Source organism: Vulpes vulpes, chromosome 10 (genome assembly GCF_048418805.1).
Source record: "Vulpes vulpes isolate BD-2025 chromosome 10, VulVul3, whole genome shotgun sequence".
Lineage (NCBI taxonomy): Eukaryota > Metazoa > Chordata > Mammalia > Carnivora > Canidae > Vulpes > Vulpes vulpes.
The window spans coordinates 85448928-85468918 of NC_132789.1; the positions used below are offsets into that span (position 1 = coordinate 85448928).

Here is a 19991-nt window from a genome sequence, read left to right on the forward strand (position 1 = left end):
TTGTTTAAACTTTTCCGCAGTTAAAGAAAAATAACTACCATGAAATAAGTTTCATTCCGACATTCTTATGAGTACCCTACAAACTCCCTAACTCTAAATAGAATGACTATTCCTTTTAGATACATTTTATGGTGTATGGTAAATTTTCTTTTTTTCAATTAAGTTATAACAACTATGTTCAGAAGAACATATATCTTATTACATATAAAAATTATTTCCTGATGATTTCTAGTGCCTGCTTGCTTAATGATATCATTGTGTCTGTACGAGTCACCAGACGTCAGATTTAGAGCCACTATGCTTTGGTGAAAGACTAAAGATTCTCACAAAGGATGTCAGTTGTGCCCCTGGAATTACACCCTTCTATTTGATCTGTTCCAGCTTTCTCAGCTGGCACGTGCATACTTGAAAAGAAAAAAAAAAAAAAGAAAACCTCAAGTTCCCAGGATGGTCTTTTGTCTTTGGTCCTTTTTTGCAGAGAGAAGTAATCTTGTCTCTGCAGCTTCCACTATAGTTTTGTCGAGTGTTTCCAAAAGCACTTATCCCTAAATACTTGGATACTGCTCTTAAGTGTTCTTCAAAGTCATTAGATCTTTTATGTTCACAGCCATAAACAGATAGGGTTTTGTAAGCCTTATATAAATATTAATGACTACATGCTAAGCATCAAATGCAAAATGGGCAATCAGGATTTTTATTTAAATTTAAAGGTGCAGGCTAGAAATGTCAGGCCCATGAGCAAAAAACTGTAGACTAGATCTCAAAAGGCAAAATGGATGACTGGAACAGTTACAGATAAGTTTCCAAGTGTCTCAGAATGAGTAACAAAATCAAAATAAAATACTGGCCTACTTACAAAACAATAACCTTGTTTTGACCTATTATTAGAAAGTATTTTAGAGCAAAGTCTCTAAAGCCCCAGCTCTGCCTATGAGATATGTGAGCAACTTAATCTCTGTACATTTTGATTTCCTTATCTGTAAAACAGGATTTTAAAAGTACTTACTTCATAGAGTTAGTGTACTAAATGAGTCCACATGTTAAAGTGTTTGCCGAGCGCCTGACACAGAGCATGCAGTTGATATACATTAACTATTATTCAGAAAAATGATATAGAAATGACTCAAAGATCTAGATTAAGGGTTGGCAAACTACAGTCTGGCTCACAAGCCAAGTCCAGGGGATCCCTGGGTGGCTCAGCGGTTTAGCGCCTGCCTTTGACCCAGGGCGCGATCCTAGAGTCCCGGGATCGAGTCCCAGGTCGGGCTCCCAGCATGCAGCCTGCTCCTCCCTCCTCCTGTGTCTCTGCCTCTCTCTCTCTCTGTCCATCATAAATAAATAAATAAATAAATAAATAAATAAATAAATAAATAAATAAATAAATCTTTAAAAAAAAAAAGCCAAGTCCAGCTGACCACCCGTTTTTGTAAACAGTTTTCCTGGAACAGCCATGCACCATTCATTTATGCATTGTCTGGGGCTGCTTTCACCCAACAACAGCAAAGTTGAGATCTTGTGACAGAGATCATATGTCCTGCAAAGCCTAATATGTATTCTTTAGACGTTACTGTGTCTAAGGATCTACTACCCTGAAAAAAATGACAATGAACACACTGATAATCACCAAGAAGCTGCACACAATACCCCCCTGCTTACACATACCCAAAGCTTTCTGGAAGTTCTACCCCTAAAAGGTTTTGATTTGAAAGGGGAAATGGGGATACGACTGGTCAGGGAGAGAGAACGAGGACATCCTACAGGGGTAAGGGCAAAAAAGGTTTTCTTCTTCTGATACTGGATTCTTGAGATTAAATGGCTCTCAATCTCAAGAATCCAGAATTAGAAAAAGTGACTGTTGTCTCTTTTAGGGGTTTAAAATAAGATAACATTTTGAAAGTGTTCTTTAGAAACTACAAAGACTTGTGGTTAAGAGCACAAACACTAGGTTTCTTTGGTTCAAATTCTGGTTCTACCATTAACTAGCTGTGTGACCTTAGCAAATTAACGAATCTCTCTGTGGTAAGGATTAAATAAATTACTGAAAGCACCTCCTACTTAACATCAGTAATCCATTCCTAAGATGGAATGTTGTACGCACAAATCCTCATCAGACTTCATTATTTTTAAATGAGAAAATCCCTATGTGGGTCCCACCTCACACACCCCACCCACCATACACACCTACACAACTACTATGTCCTGACGTCTTAAACCAGTTATGCACAACACTAACACTTCCTCTGCGCGTGCCAGTGCTAGCAAGGGCTTTTGGCACAATGCTGCCACCTTCCTAAAAAGAAACTAAAGCGATAAAACTGCTTATTCATAATTATCAAAGTATCATTTTAGAATTTAGATGTTCAAAACATCTTTCTGATCACTAACATTAACAATTTGTTAAAGAAAAAAAAACAGTTGGCTTTGTACGAAGTAAAATCTTCTTCTCCATTTAATTGCTTTTCTCAGTTGCTCTACTATTTCACTGTTTTCTTCAACACTTTCTCATTGTACAGTTTTAGGCCACAACCCAATGACAGGTTCTCGTGCTGTGCACAAGGCAGGGGGGCCCCTCCTGGAACCTGCAGCCTCCTAGATGCCCAACATTTTGGCTGTGCAAGACGTCTGCTCGAAATTCTGATTTTCTAGCACTTTGGATTAACTCCAGACTTCTTCTGCACATCCTTTGGTTTAAAAGGTGAGTTTTGCAAATAGAAATTTTTCCCATAGAAACACTGCCTGGGCTCTCTGCTCCTCCCCGTTGACAGACAGCCGCGTCTTCTGGTGCAGGGCCAGCCGCGTCCCTGAGACACGATGGTGAAGGTCGGAGTGAACGGATTTGGCCGTATTGGGCGCCTGGTCCCCAGGGCCGCTTTTAACTCTGGCAAAGTGGATATTGTCGCCATCAATGACCCCTTCATTGATCTCAACTACATGGTGTACATGTTCCAGTATGATTCTACCCACGGCAAATTCCATGGCACAGTCAAGGCTGAGAACGGGAAACTTGTCATCAACGGGAAGTCCATCTCCATCTTCCAGGAGCGAGATCCCGCCAACATCAAACGGGGTGATGCTGGTGCTGAGTATGTTGTGGAGTCCACTGGGGTCCTCACCACCATGGGGAAGGCTGGGGCTCACTTGAAGGGCGGGGCCAAGAAGGTCATCATCTCTGCTCCTTCTGCTGATGCCCCCATGTTTGTGATGGGCATGAACCACGAGAAGTATGACAACTCCCTCAAGATTGTCAGCAATGCCTCCTGCACCACCAACTGCTTGGCTCCTCTAGCCAAAGTCATCCATGACCACTTCGGCATCGTGGAGGGCCTCATGACCACCGTCCATGCCATCACTGCCACCCAGAAGACCGTGGACGGCCCCTCTGGGAAGCTGTGGCGTGACGGCCAAGGGGCTGCCCAGAACATCATCCCTGCTTCCACTGGCGCCGCCAAGGCTGTGGGCAAGGTCATCCCTGAGCTGAACGGGAAGCTCACTGGCATGGCCTTCCGTGTCCCCACCCCCAATATGTCAGTTGTGGATCTGACCTGCCGCCTGGAGAAAGCTGCCAAATATGATGACCTCAAGAAGGTAGTGAAGCAGGCATCGGAGGGCCCCCTCAAGGGCATCCTGGGCTACACTGAAGACCAGGTTGTCTCCTGTGACTTCAACAGTGACACCCACTCTTCCACCTTTGACACCGGGGCTGGCATTGCCCTCAATGACCATTTTGTCAAGCTCATTTCCTGGTATGACAATGAATTCGGCTACAGCAACTGGGTGGTGGACCTCATGGTCCACATGACCTCCAAGGAGTAAGAGCCTCCTGGACCACCAGCCCCAGCAAGAACAAGAGGAAGAGAGAGGCCCTCAGCTGCTGGGGAGTCCCTGCCCCAACTTAATCCCCCAACACACTGAGAATCTCCTGACCTCCAATTTACATCCTAGACCCCGAGGAACGGGAGGGGCTTGGGGAGCCCTACCTTGTCATGTACCATCAGTAAAGTATACTGTACCCCAAAAGAAAAAAGAAAAAAAGAAACACTGCCTGAAGAGTATGTCTCCTCTACGAAGTTTAAGTATTAAAAACCAAAATATACGACCCCAAACTATCCCCCAACTCTGGCCCAAATCCTCCTGCCACTCCGGCCGCGCTCACCTGGGACTCCTGGTGCTCTGCTGGACTGCACCTTGGGCCTCCTGGATCGGGCTCCTTCACCCCCAGCACCCCTCTCCCTGCTTGCCCCCCTTGCCCTGGGGACCTCTATCCTCTGGCGCCTCCCCAGGGGGTGCAGAGGCCAGGTGGCGCTTCCCAGGGCACACTCAAGCCCACACCTGCACCTGCGCTTCGAGGCCTTGACGGGAGCTCCTGCAGACACCAGCCAGTGCCCTCAGGCCATAAATGGGTGCAAGGTGAAGCAAAGAAGCATCCCCAGGCGTTTGAAGAGGTACAGCTACACCTAAAACTGTGGCCACTGCCAACCCTGGACTTAGTCTTAGTTAGCAGAAATTACAGACAGACATCGTCACCAACTTCCCAAGCAGACCAGGTGGCTCCAAAGGTTTTATAGGCCTGCGGCCTCCTACTCTGTGGCCCAGGACCACTGGAAAATGGATGCGAAGAATCTAGGTAACTGCTGGAAACAGAAACCACAGAGCTGTGTGTCCCCTCCTGGGACTGCTCCCCACTGGGGGCCACCTAGGAAGAGATGAGCCCAGAAGCTGCTGAAGGAACATTCTGGCGCCTCCCGGCTCTGTGATGCTGTGTTCTCCACCTGTGGGCAGAAAGAAAGCCAACTCAAAGGAAGTAAGTAAATGCTTTATTCCTTACTGAGGATGTAGCCCAGGAGATAGTCTTTCAGATTGGTCTCAAGAGCTGCTCTGAAGCATGTTTACTACAAGAGATGATAGATACGAAAGGGGGCTGGGGTACGTGTGCTTGCAAGCAGTGCTCCAGACACTTGTGCGGCTGAGGCATAATTTGTTACCGTTGTAAAAATTAAGGTTTTCTGATTTCCATAGAGACAGGAGAAAGACCCTTAATGTAACCAAGCCAAAGAAGAGTTCCTCCACCCGATGTACCCTTAGCAATAAAATCTATCATTTAATCAATCAATAAAAATTTTAAAAACACACTAATAAAAACTGGCATGGAGCTTTTGCAGTGAACTAGGCCATTTATTGGCGTGGCACCACACAGGGGAACTGGGAGTTAATGACCAAAAGTTCCTAACTCGAAGATGGCTTTCAAATGAGGGTTTTCATGGGCAAAATTGAGGGCAGGGGTCTTCTGAGAGGGTGGACACCTAATTAGGGGCCCATGAAGTCATGTTAACAGGTGTTACTCAGTTGTTTCTGGTGCCATTCTGTCTCACGCCACGGTTTGTTTCATCTCAAAAGACTTGGAATCTGAAAACTATCTTTGTTACCTTCCTTTCAAGATGTCATTAGGTGTGCCTGGTACCTGTGCATCCAGGATCAGACTGACTAGCTGTCTGGAAGGGTTCAAACTAAGTACCTGTATATGTGTCAGCTATACACATAGTTGCATTTCTTTATGCATTTCTTTATGTTCCTTTGAATGATAAACAAGCATTGGGCCTGGGTCTGCATGTTCCCTGGCCAGGCCACATGTGCATGGAATGATACAACCTCTAGTATTCATTCTTTCATCTGAACTAACAAGGTGGATGCCGTTCCATTAGGTCATCTTTTTGGTTATTATTATTTAAATTCAATTAATCAACATAAAGCATATTGCTAGTTTCAGAGGTGGAATTTCCTGATTCATCAATGACATACAACACCCAGTGCTCATTATGTCAAGTGCCCTCCTTAATGCCCATCACCCAGTTACCCCATTCCCCCAGCCCCACCCATCCAGCGAAGCTCAATTCGTTTCCTATAGTTAAGAGTCGTTCATGGTTTGTCTTTCTGATTTCATTTTATTTTATTTTCCATTCCTTCCACTATGATCCTCTGTTTTGTTTCTTAAATTCCACATGTGAATGAAACCATATGATAACTATCTTTCTCTGATTGACTTGTATCGCTCAGTGCAATACTCTCTAGTTCCAGCTACATCAGTGCAAATGGTAAAATTTCATAATTTTTGATGGCTGCGTAATATTCCATTTATATATGTATATGTGTATATATACATATATATGCTACATCTTCTTTATCCATTTATCTGCTAATGGACATCTGATCTCTTTCCATATTTTGGCTATTATGGACATTGCTGCTATAGACTTTTCATTAGGTCATCTTAATACATTATGTTTCTATCATATCAGATTATTTAAAAATATTGCTTAAGTGTCTCTGTTTACCTGGTTTTGGTTCTTCTCATTTTTAATTTCTCCTTGAGGTCACTTCATACAGAACAGGAAGCTGAAATCAGTCACCTGCTGGCAGTTAGAGTGGACATGCCTCAATAGCCAACTTCTTAGTGATGGAAGAGTTAGAGCAAACACCTTTTCTCATTGCTCTGGGTACTCCAAGTTCCAGTTTTTCAGGGCATATTTTCAATACCCTCTCACACATCCCACCTGCTACTTACAAACACCAACATATCTGCTATAGCCTGATTTCCCAATAACCAGTTACACATAGCACTAATTCTTCTTATGTGTGTGTCAGTCTCAGCTGGGGCCATCAGCACAATGCTTTCTCCTAAAAATGAGTTTTTAAAAGTTGGGAATACAAAATTAGATTTGTATATTAAAAGGATATATATAGGGATGTCTGAGTGGCTCAGCGGTTGAGCATCTACCTTTGGCCCAAGGCATGATCCTGGGGTCCCTGGATCGAGTACCACATCAGGCTCCCTGCATGGGGTCTGCTTCTCTCTCTGCCTGTGTCTCTGCCTCTATCTCTCTGTGTGTCTCATGAATAAATAAATAAAATCTTTAAAAAATAAATTAATAATAAAAGGTTATATATACATATTTATTTGAAATGATGGAATGACAGTACTGAAAACATACAGTCTGGGAGCCACATGGTCCATGCCATCTCTTATTGGTCTAGAGTCCAAACAGAAGTGAGAGAAAAACCTGTCAGAAGATAATGGAGTCAGACAAGCAGTACTGGGGAGTTGGGGGTGGGGGTGGAGTATGCTACCTAGATTTGGTGGCATTCAGAACATTCAGCAAAGGAAAACATCAGTGTCCAGGCAATTGGAAAACCCTGGACCCCTAAAGTAGGACCAACCCCTCTTCAGTCTCTCCTCTTGGGATACCACGAGCCTCATCTCCATTGGGAAAAGGTATCACTTTGCTCATGGCTCCCTGCCACCCTCCACCATTACCATTCCCTGCCTATTCCCACACCAATAAACTTAGTCCCAAAATCTGATTAAGTGTTAGCCTACAAGCCTTAGAGCTGGGATATGCTTCGTCTCCCAAAAACCCAATGCCTACATGAAGAAGGGAAGAAATAGGAGAAGACCTAGAATTTACCCCATATTCTGATTGCCACAAAGGTTACCTTTTGCCGCTTTTGAGAACATTCCCAATAGGAAGTGAAAAGTGAAATGAAACAAAAATTTCTTTTTGTTCACAAAGAGCATTTTTCATGACATATTTGTGGTACTAAAAATTTCCATTTAGTAAAATGATTTTGTTCTTGCTGTGAAAATAAATGCCTAACCCAAAGAGCCCCATATTTTCACAAAACTTTTAGTATCCCAGTAATCTTTTTAAAGCATTTCTAGGCCAAAAAGAAATAACCTAACAGTTTTGTTCATTCAGTAGTTAGGTCTGAATAACTTAACAGGTACTTATACACTAAAAACTTAGTAGCCTCTGAAAAAATAATAAACATAAATTGAGCAAAAATATTTCGTTCTTAAATTACAACACTTGCTAATGGGGTGTGCGAGCCTTTGGGGCACACAGGATTCTCAAATTTTAGAATCATATTGTACATCACACCTTCCTTTCCTATTCCATATTGATTTTTATGTGGGTAATTGTTTTCCTCAAAGGAACCACCCAAAACCCAGTGTTGTGAAGCTACGGCATCACTGAAAGGAGCGTAGCACTAATATTGAAACTGTGAACTACGTCAAGCTAATAGTCCGAAGTTTCTGGTAAGTATCACTGTGTTTCCTTGGATATTTTAAATATCCTGCAGTGACCTTGTGAGTTACTTCCAGAGCTTCAGGGTATGTCAGCCCATGGCTTGAGAACAAGGAGTTTAAATTCTGTGTAATGAAGCATAATATCATGACACTGTGAACCAATTTGTGGAGCAGGAGAGTATGTGTGCATCCGAGTGTGTGCAGTTACATTTATGTTTACATCTTTGGGCGCCATGTGATTATGGGAGCAATTCTTATAAAGTTGACATGCTCAGAGTAAAATGTTCATCATCCACCATAATGCATACATGTTTTAGATCCAAGAGTTTTTATTCGTCCAAGCAGGCACAGTTTCTAGGTCCCAGGTTTCATTTTCTGACTCTCTCAGTTTACTTAAGGAGAAGAATATCAAGGAGAGATAGTATTAATTACTAGATACAAGGTTACTCCTTGCATATATCTAGAATGTGGGATTGTTTTGTCATTTGTGCCAGTCAGTCTGAATTATCAAATTAAAACAATGTCACGATGTCAAAAGCTGATTTTAGAATTCTGACACAGATTATTTTGAAGAGAACCTTGAAAGTGGAATAAATATATGAGCATATTTATTAATTCTGAATTATATACATCCCTAGGCATATGTGATTATGTGAGTTTGAATGCCATGCGCATAAAGAGGAAAGATCAAATTTCTTTTACACTGTACCTCAGAGGATAACATGCAATAGTTCTTCATGCTGTGATCATCCACACACTCAAAAAATGCGTTACCACTTTTCAGAGACACCAAGCATATTTAAATGAAACAAGCATATATTATGACTGGATAACACAAAGCTAAGTCATAAGTAATTCAAAGTGGGCCTAAGTTTCTTGTCTCAGAGTTGACCCAAACAATCACAACTGTATTTTAATAAATAAGACTTTACACAACTGTGCTAAAGGCTTGTATTTCTTCTCTTTCTTCCACATGATCTTTTGGAGCATTTGCTGATTGATATAGCAAACAAATTTTATATTTGATTTCACTTCAGATCAGGCTTGAACAGGATTGTTTTTCTGTTTACTCTCCAATATTACTCTAGCTCTAACTAGTACTAACTCTATGAACAAATAAATAATCCAATTGTGTAAGTACCAGTTTTCTATATGTAGAAAAATATAACAGAATTTGTCTACTGTATGCAGTTCTGAAATCTGATATCAGTAGAATCTGTATTTTTAAGCATTTTATAGAAGACAGGTGAAGGAATGTTTACTAATATGATCCTCCTTGCTGTAACCATCTTTAAGCCTTTTGAGATTTTGTTCTGATCTCTTATTTTTGCCTCCAAAACTACTGCATGTTGAGCTTGCCTGTCTCACACTGGTCAGGAACTGGAGGCCTCTCAGAGACCATGCTACATAAGAATGGAAACACATATTCGGCTCAATCCTATCTTATTTCTTTTTTTTTTTTTTTAAGATTTTATTTATTTATTTCACAGAGAATGAGAGAGAGCACACAAGCAGGCAGAGCAGTAGGTAGAAGGAGAGGGAGAAGCAGACTGCTGAGCAGAGAGCTCTACACAGGGCTCCATCCCAGATCCCCAGGATCATGACCTGAGCCAAAGGCAGATGTTTAACCAACTGAGCCACCCAGGTGGCCCAATCCATAATTTTATGTTATTTCTAACATAAAATCAGAAGTGCAAAATGAGTTTGGAAGATTCCCCAAGCACATTCCATTTCTTAAATTAAAAAAAAAAAAAAAGTACAGAGCAGCAACAACAAAAACAAACTAAAAAAAAGAGAGAGAGGGAGAGGGGGAAACAAGAGGCGTTCTGCCTATAAATGCTCCAGCGGGAAGCTTTCTATACACTTCTTAGAACAGTGTCTGGCACTAAGTAACTATTGACTGTTATTTTGTTATTGTTTTTGCTGGCTGAGTCCTTCCCATCTTGAATGAAAAGCTGAGATGGCAAGAATTAAGAGAAATGGAAAATACCTGGAATTGTTTCAAAATAGTATCCCTGCTTCTGCAGATAATGGTGGAAGGAAGACAAGAGTAAGCTAGGGAAGAAAGCTGTTCTATATATGCTCTCCTTCTGACAGCCTACTTGTACTCCTTTATAAAGTTCACTGTCTATTCTAGTAATTATTTGCCAGTTGCTGAGAAAGAGCACAATCATTCCGTTGATACACCTGTATACTTACTTCTTCAGCAGTGGGACCCAAGAAGCAGTCACACCATGAATTCAACTTTTTTGTATTGCTCCCACCCCTAGCATCTCAGTCATAGTGTGAGATGAAAAACAGATCAGTATCTCACCCTGTGTCTTCCCCACAATCTCTCCACTGTCACCCCCATCTCGAGTATACTACTCATTCACCAAAGACCTCTTCAGAGTACAAGTTTCCCTTTGTATTTCATAGTGACTCCTTTATCTACAGGTTAGAAGTCCTTTACATACCCTCAAGATCAAAGGACACTGGATAAGACTTGAAAAAATACACAGGCCAACTTTCCTGTGTAAGATGTTGGTAGTCCCATCCTCATCCCCTGAATCACTACCTCACTGTCTTCTCTTTCCCAAGAGGTCAGGATTACTCCCCAACAAATCTCACCTGGGTAGGGGTCTTTTTATCCAGCTCTGATTCCTATCAACTTAGATCAGTAGTATAAAGTCAACAATTGAGAGTTATTATTTTAGCAAGTCTTCTAGATTTATTTTGTCTTGTTTTGGGCACTGTCCTTATTGGTGGGTGGTAATAGAAGAGTAGCATTCCACTACTTTACTGGGTAGACCTAAAATCACAATGCCATTTGTCCCCTTCTTTAGCTATTAGAAAAACACTTTATATCTGGGTGGTAATTTGCCTGTCCATATCACTGTGAGAAACAGCAATGTCAAACCCAGTGGTTGCCTACCTTTTGGTATTAAGAGTTCCTTATACTCTAAAAATATTGTGTACCCTCAAGACTTTTATTTATGTGGATTATATCTATATATTTATCATATTATCAATTAAAACTGAGAACTCTTTGAAATACAATAAAACACACGCAGACATTCCATTAGCCACCACAGCAATGACATCATCACTTCACCCTAATGAAGAAAAGCACTAAGAGTTTGGGACTGCTCTCATAGCTAAAACTTTGACACATCCTCTATATATAATGAACAAAAATGGTTGACCTTTTCAGATATCTTTAGGACTAAATATAAACATAAAATCACTTTCCATGTATCCCTCCTCTCCTAATATACATTGAGGTATTATGGAGAAATTATAATGTTTGGAAAATTCTAGTAAGACTGCAAACTTAAGGCTCTTGCTTCATGATTAGTTACTTTCCAAGAGCTTGAAGCCCACCTGCAAAAATCTCTCCAAATCCAACTCTTATCTCAATTTATTGGTATCTATCAAGCCAGACATGATCTCTAAAACTCCCCACCCATATTCCATGAGCCAGTTCTCTAATAAAGACCCTGATACTGTCCTGATTTTAGGCCTTCTTCCAGTATTTTCAGGGCCTGAGGTAAAAGGATATTTGGAGACGCTAGTTCCATGACCCACTGCCCTTCTTCCCACTTACAGCTTTTTCTTGAAATGTATGGAGCCTCAAACACATCCATATGCATGCTACAATCCACAAAGCCAACCTTCATTGACACCTCTCTAGACAACCATCTTTTATGGTCACTCCTTGAGCATAAGGGTGTACAGGCCAGTAGCATGGTCTGCCATTAGAACACCTGGGACAAAGACTATGCTGGCTCTGGAAGCAGGCTTGGAGTCATTTGGACAAGGAATTCGAGTATAACCCAAGTGTAGTGTAAAGGGCAGAGGCTCTGGTTAAGCACATGTCCTTGTGCTACAGCTCCTCACCCTGTGGGGAGGGTCCACAGAGGAGGTCCAGAATGGGGTCCCCCAAACCTTGAGGCCCTGAGTAGGAGCCTGGTTGCCCAATTTTAAGGAAATTTTTGGTAAAGAGCAATGGTTCTACTTCTCTTAGTGGGAGTACTGGTTGTAGATATATATTGCATAAAGATTATAAAAATCCTGGAAGAGATCCCAAAATTAATGAAAGCATCCTTGAAGCTCTGTTCACTCTTAAAGACCATATTTTGGTAATGATATTTCTCAATAAACTAGCAGAAACTAGTTTTTCCCAAAATTTCCTTCAATTTTTCTGGAGTTCACAAAAGATTGCATCATATATGCCCACATATCCATTTGTCACTGAAATCAATTTCTGTCTCCAACTGGACAATGTCCACTACCCTTGAAGCCAGGAAGAGAGGGTCCACTGTTCATGCTGTCTGTCCTTGGAACTTCAAGGTCCAAGCCAAGGGTGCTAACTACAGAGACTTTTACTACTTCTAACCTTTGGGGTCTCAGACTTATTCTGGGATCCTTGTAAAAGACAAGACAAAAAAAAAAAAGAAAAGAAAAAGAAAAAAAAAAAGACAAGACAATGACATCCTGTCCAACTTTTGTCACATTTTGTCTCCTGCATAACCCAGCAGCTCTGTTTATGCCCTGAATTTCAAAATAGTCTCTTTTGTATAGTTCGGCAAATTTCTGGACCTCTCTTCTCTGACCAAAGAGCTCAAACGCAATGTTCCACGTTAAAATAGGAGCAGATGCCACACTATCTGCCCCAGTATGTTCATTTTAACCCCTCATGTCTCTTATAAAGCAAAACCTGCATTCAAGTGAATGGATGTGAACAGATATAAGATTCAATGAGTGAAGTAAATAGATGTGTGCCCTGTTATAAAGGTATTAAGGAGCACAATTTGAAGCCTGGTTTTGGATAAATTGAACTATTACAATATATAATAACAACAAAATAAAAGCCGTGTGTCCAAGTATTTTAGGCTTGAAGAGGTAAGAATGTGCAAATGTAAAGAGACAGCTAACCAGATATCTCCTGGGGTTTCTTCTTTGTATCCAAATTCTATCACTTCTACTTCTGTTAGTGCTCCTGTCACCACGGATTCCAGGCATATTAACTCCCCTTAAAATACCCTAGCCCACATGTGGACAAAACCTTCAAAAGCACATGCCAAGACATGACTAGATATACAAGAGATTTACCGGGGGAGACGCTGGTGAGGAAGAATGGAAAGGATCTTGAGAGAAGCCAGGAGAGCCTCAGATATTGGTACAGGTTTGACTACTGTGAAGGAGAGCAAGAAGGAACAAAGGAATTACTGTCCCTCAAACCACCTCTTCATGCCGCCCCATCCCCAAGCATATTACCAGTGGAGCCTGACCATTTTTTTATTCAATCTTGTCTCTGTAGATGGATTCTCTTATATCTATACTCTGAAATTTACTTTCTCCTCTGGAACCTTCACTCTTGGTCACTTTCCTGACTCCTGACTGAGATTTACAAAAATCCTACAGATCTTTCTCTGCAGCAGGGGAAGAGCAAACATGGACGTTTTCAATACAGTAAAATAGAAGGAGAAAGATAAATTGACTTCCAACTACACAATGACATACAACTTACTAATACCAACTAAGTCACTTTTGGATGGATCTCCAATTTAGGTTATCTGAGACTTTATGTCCTTCCCATTTCCAATAATAAAACAGCTAATTAGAGCAAATATAATAAAACGTCCTCGGTCTCCTTTACACTAAATTGAATGCTCCATACAGTATGATCACTGATGGTCAGTACATTGGAATCAATATGGCAATTAAAACTTAGAGCCATTTCATATAATGTGTGTCAAGGTAAGAACAATAGTAATCAGCAGTGAATCACTGGTTCCGAATTAGAAAAAAAAAACAAAGTATAATACTGCTTAATTTTTAGTGCTTGAATACAGCCAAACATTCAACAGTGAAATGGCAAATAGATTATAGTGGTTGGTCACTCTTTAATAGGTGAGTAGCTTTGTTATTAGAAAAATCAAGTCACTGGAGCACCTGGGAGGCTCAGTAGGTGAAGCATCCAACTCTTGATTTAGGCTCAGGCCATGAGGTCAGGGTCCTGATTAGGAGTCCTGCATCTTCGGGCTCCCTGCTCAGGGGGGAGTCTGCTTCCCTTCTCCCTCTCCCTCTGCCCCTCACTCACTCACACACTGTCTCTCTTAAATAAATAAATACATTTAAAAAAATTAAGTCACCGTAGCATTTCATAATGTATAGAATTGTCCAATCACTGTGTCTTCTACCTGAAACTAATATTGCATCAACTATACTTCAATAAAAAAAGGAAAGAAAAGAGAAATATCAAGTCATCTTTTGGAACATAAGTTCCAAAAAAGTCCTGGACATTAACATCTTGGATCTACTTCTTTTATATGAACTTGCAGAGCCCCTTTTAAGGAAAATGAATTAAAATAACTGTGAAGAAGTGGAAAAATGGAAAATTTCTGTTGAAACTGTATCATTTGCCTATTACTATAAGTGAGCATCCAAAAAATTACATCTCTTGGAGGCACCTGGCTGGCTCAGTCGGTTAAGCATCTGCCTTTGGCTGGGGCCATGATCCCAGGGTAGTGGGATCAAACCCTACAATGGGCTCCCTGGTCAGCAAAGAGCTTGCTTCTCCCTCTACCCCTGTTTGTGCTCTCTCTCTTTCTCTCTTTCCCCCTCCATCCATAAAATGAAAAAATAAAATCTTTTTTAAAAAAAGATACATCTCTCAACAGTGATTATAAAACAAAAATGAAAGAAAGATGAATAAACCACACATTTTTAACAGCCAGGACAAAAAACTTCTTACACCTGATTTTGGATGAAGTCACTGTTGTACTACACAAGATGGAAAGAAAATCCAAAGTGAAAACTTTTGATTCTGTAAAACATGTTGTATGGAAAACAGGCTCTTAATGCATTTTGCAACAGAGAAAAATATTCTTATATTTACTCATGTGTTGAAGCACATATATATGTTCTCTTGGTCTGAATATTGTCATCTTTATTTTTGTACCACTTTTAATACATTTAATTGAACAGTAAGCAATAATGCCTACAAAATGTCTATAAACCAAATCTTCAGGACTCCTGAGTGGCTCAGTGGTTGGGCATCTACCTTTGGTTCAGGGCGTGATCCTGGAGTCCCCGTATCAAGTCCCACGTCAGGCTCCCTGCATGGAGCCTGCTTCTCCCTCTGCCTGTGTCTCTGACTCCTCTCTCTCTCTCTCTCTCGTCTGTCTCTCATGAATGAATAAATAAAATATTTTAAAAATAAAATAAAATAAACCAAATTTCACTTTTTAAAAAATAATCTAGCATTTTAATAAAAATACATTTTCGGGGCACCTACGTGGCCCAGTCAGTTGTGTCTGACTCTTGATTTCAGCTCAGGTCATGATCTCAGGGTTGTGAGATGGAGCCCTGCATCAGACTCCTCAATCAGCCCAGAGTCTCCCTGAGATTCCTTCTCTCCCTCTGCCTCTCTCTGCCCCTAAAAAACAAAAAAGTAGATTTTCATGAATCATTTAAAACTCTTATAATATAAATAGTGAGTCTACTTTATACTTAATAATCTTTACCATTGCACTATACAGACAATTCCTCAGGGGAAAAAATTAACTATTTACTTTCATTTTACTATTTTACTAAGATTTATTTTTTCCACTTACAAACCCTTGCATATTATTTTTTTCCTCCAGTTCTGACTTACTCCATAATCCTACAGCTACTCTAATACTTGCCCAGTGACAGGACCATGTTGATCAGCATAAGTTCCTGGAAAACCTTCTAGGTAACTCTTTGAATCTACAGAGCTTAAGAAGAACCAAAAGTAGCCTTGAAAGATAAAAGTCAGAGGACTCTCAGCCTTAAGATAGCAGAACAAAAACATCATTGAGGCTGTTTCCCTGCAAACCACCTGAAAACAACAAAGAATGAGAAACAGAAATAGATGGGAAATGCCACGGTATATTTGAGTAAATGTTATAGTAAAATTGGGCCAAAATACAAAAGGATGCTGAGAAAGGACACATAAAATATATGTGAAAATACTAAAAGAAAAAGGAGAAAGAAACATGCATAAATAGAAGGTAGAGTAAGAATGCACACCAGAAAAGTTTTCCCATGAAGCCAGTAAACATTCTGCCAAACTATTCTTTAGCAAGTATAAATATCAGAAATGGCCTGTATGATATAAAAGTTCAAAGCACATAAAAGGATTCAAGGGAGAAATAAGACAAAAGAAGGGTTTTTTTTTTTCTTAATCAGCTAAAATAAATCAGGAAAGAAATGAGAAAGAAAAAAATCATAAAATTTAAAGCCACAAGATGTGAAAACATAAAGCAAATTTATTAGAATGGTTTGGTAATGGATAGTATAGATAGTCCAGAAATAGACCCATATATGTCAATTGTTTATTACTCAATAAAGTGGCATTTCAAATTAGTAGATAAAGAGGAATTATTTAATAAATGGTGTTGAAAAAACCAGATAGTCACCTGGAAAAAAATTGTATCCTTACCTCACTCTTAATGCTATAATATAGTAGGTTAACTATTGAAACATAAAAGTAAAGTAAAAACCATACATTTACCAGAAAAAAATATTTTTAAACTGTTTCAGAGGAGGGTGATATACAAAATTCATAAACATTACTTTATAAAATAAGCTTTAAATTTTAACACAACAAAAATAATTCCCCAGAAGCAATATCAAACAAGAAATGACCAATTAGAAATATGCAAGTAAATATGATAGTTAATAGGATCATTTCCTTAATATATAAGTACTTACTAATCATTAAGAAAAAAATCACCGATCCAATACCAGAAAAAAAACAAAGTCATGAATAAATAGTTAATTTAAAAAGAAATACTATGTAACACTGTATGGTACAACACTGGAATTAAAATTTCAAAAAATACTAATGCCATTTACACACATCAAAAATATGTAAACATAATCAAAATTCAAGAAATAAAATTAAAACATTGACAGATGATTTCTTATTCTGTAATGTGGTAATTTGATAACACCGTGTCAACCAGTACATAGAGAAACAGTTACTCTTGTATGTTCTTAAGAATATATAACTGAAATAATTTCTCTGAGGAAAAAACTTGACAACTATCAAATTTTAATAAACATTCATAGACCACAAATACCACTTCTAGGAATCTATCTTATAGATATGCACATCTATGTTTGCAAAGATATAAACAAGGGTGTTCCTGCAAAATTATTTATAGTTTTAAGAAAAAGTTTTGGAGGGGCACCTGAGTGGCACAATCAGTTAAGCCTCTCTTGCTTTTGGCTCAAGTCATGATCTCAGTGACCTGAGATCAAGCCCCACATTGGGCTCAGCAGACAGTAGACTGGAGATTCTCTCCCCCCCCCCCACATTTACCCCTCTACATGTTCATGCCTATGCATGCACGCTCTCTCTTTCTTGCTCTCTCCAAAAATAAATAAATCATTTAAAAAATGGGGGTGGGGGTGGGGAGGTGTTGGAAACAATCTAAGTGTCCACCCTGCCAGACATGTATGCATATACAGATTGATATGCAAATGGTAATACCTATAATAGTGCTCTGCATATTTCTGTTTCTCTTAAAAATATATCTTGGAGACAAAGCCCAGAAGTGGAGAAAATGGCAGCAGGGGTCAAAGCCCTGGCAGAGGTGGTGATGACAGAGACCAAAATGGAAAAGGAGAGTGGCGTGCTGGTATGCCAACAGGCAATGGGGCTCCTGGCCAAAGGGTGAATGAGAGCGACCTACTCAGAATGAGAATAGGAAGGAGAAAAATATAAAAAGAGGAGGCAATCGCTTTGAGCCATAGGCTAATCCAACTAAAAGTCACAGAGCCTTCATTACAAACATATCTTTTGCTGTGAAATGGCATTCACTTCAAGGGCTGGTTAAAGAAAAAGTTGGTGAGGTAACATACATGGAGCTCTTAGTGGACTCTGAAGGAAAGTATATGCCGTGGTTGAATTCAAGATGAAAGAAAACATTTAAAAAGCTGCAGAAGTTCTAAAAATCATAGTCTGAGTGGAAGACCACTGAAAGTCAAGGAAGATTCTGACAGTGAACATGCCAGGAGAGCAATGCAAAAGGCTGGAACACTTGGAAGCACAGTATTTGTAGCAAATCTGGATTATAAAGATGGCCAGAAGAAGACCATGTCTGCTTCAAGGTGGTCCAAGCAGACATTCTTGAGGATAAAGATGAAAAAAGTCATGGAATAGGCACTATTACTTTTGAGCAATCCACTGAAGCTGTGCAAGCTCTATTGATGTATAATGGTCAACTACTATTTGATAGACCAATGCACGTGAAAATGGATGAAAGGGCCCTACCAAAGAGAAATTTTTTTCTTCCTGAGCATCCACAGCAACTTCCCCATGGACTTCATGGTATTGTCTTGGGGTTAGATGCAGGAGGACAGCCTACTGATGAAAATCACCTGAATAAAGGCATTGGCATGGGAAACTGAACCCACAGGAATGGGAATGGAAGGCATAGGATTTGAAATAAATAAAATGGGAGACATGGAGGGACCTTTTGGTGGTGGATAGAAAGCATGGATCGATTTGGATCTGGGATGAACATGGGCAGAATAAACAATGGAGATGGAGGCAGTGTCCCTGGAATCAAGAGAATGGGCCCTAGCATTAACCGCATGGGGGGGGGGCAGGATGGAGCACATGGGCACAGGCCTGGGCTATGCCATGGGTCGTGTGGGCTCTGAGACTGAGCACGTGGGCCCGGTCATGGACTGTGTGGGATTAGTTGAACACATGGGCTCCAGCACCCTCAACCACATGGCCTCCAGCATCAAGCACATGGGCCAGACCATGGAGTGCATCCACTCTGGTGTGGAGTGCATGGGCCTGAGCATGGAGTACATAGTGCCCATGTTACCTCTTACCAAGGTTCTTTTCACAAACTATCCCTCTGATGAGAATATCCTTCCTCCTCTTCCTTGTCTAATTAATGCCTATTTATCATGTCTTACAGATATATCTTCATATCTTCATATCCTCAAGAGCCTCTTCCTGATCAAAATCTCTCTGTTAAGACATATGTCTGCTACATAGTACTAGTCACAGTAGCAATTTTACATTGATTTATAAAATTATTTTATTAACATCTATTTCTTCTTTAGACTATGAGCTGAGATCGATATATGTTATTTTTCATTGTGAAGAATGTTTTTCAGTATTTTCTGATATATGGCAAATGCTAATAAATAACTATGTGATTGGGGCATCTGGGTGGCCTGTCGGTTAAGCTTCTGCCTTCAGTTCAGGTCATGATCCTGAGGTCCTGGCATCGAGCTCCACATCAGGCTCCCCGCTCAGCAGGAAGTCTGCTTCTCCCTCTGCCTCTCCCACTGCACACACTCTCTCAAATAAATAAATAACCTTTTATAAAAAGAAACATAATTTTGGGAGGGGAGGGGGGAAAAGAAACACAATTTTAAAATAAATAAATATTTAATGAATCCTGGAAATTGGTTATACACAATAAAGCAGCGGTCACTATAATTCAGTTCTACTGAATAGGAGAAAGAATGAGATTCACAAAAATAGTGAGATTTTTCTGGATATGAGGAACAATGTCTTTGAAAGAGACAAAAGATTTCTTGAATTTTTCAAGGATGAATAACCAGAAAAAGAATGGGGCCAGTAATTGATAAATGCATATTTTGAGGGTATCAACTTAAAATAGGACAATGGGTTTTAGTTTATTGAGTCAGAGGTTGTGGTCACATCTACCACAGCTGACACTTCTAGAGATAAATACTCCTGGCTGCTTCTAAGGAAGTGCTCAAGCTGCAAGCCACAATTTCTAACTGCTCTGATTACAATGTGTCTACCTCTCAGTCCTAATTGCAAGCCCTGGCTAGCTCTTCTATAATTCATTCAGCATGCCTTCATTCCCACTCTTTGGCAGCCTCCGCACAAGCTTCC

At 40.1% G+C, this 19991-nt stretch overlaps 1 protein-coding gene and 1 pseudogene across 1 annotated transcript; both read left to right on the top strand.

Annotated features, from left to right (window-relative positions):
* Positions 1-2786: 2786 nt before the first annotated feature.
* Positions 2787-3941, top strand: LOC140594240 (glyceraldehyde-3-phosphate dehydrogenase-like). The gene has a single exon (XM_072724794.1). It carries the CDS (start codon positions 2812-2814, stop codon positions 3811-3813), a length of 1002 nt encoding a protein of 333 aa, XP_072580895.1. The 5' UTR covers positions 2787-2811; the 3' UTR covers positions 3814-3941.
* A 13723-nt stretch (positions 3942-17664) lies between these two features.
* On the top strand, positions 17665-19115 carry LOC112933439 (heterogeneous nuclear ribonucleoprotein M pseudogene; annotated as a pseudogene).
* Positions 19116-19991: the final 876 nt, after the last annotated feature.

Coding starts and splice junctions, on each gene's coding strand:
- LOC140594240 (XM_072724794.1), top strand. CDS start 2,812: ATGGTGAAGGTCGGAGTGAACGGATTTGGCCGTATTGGGCGCCTGGTC.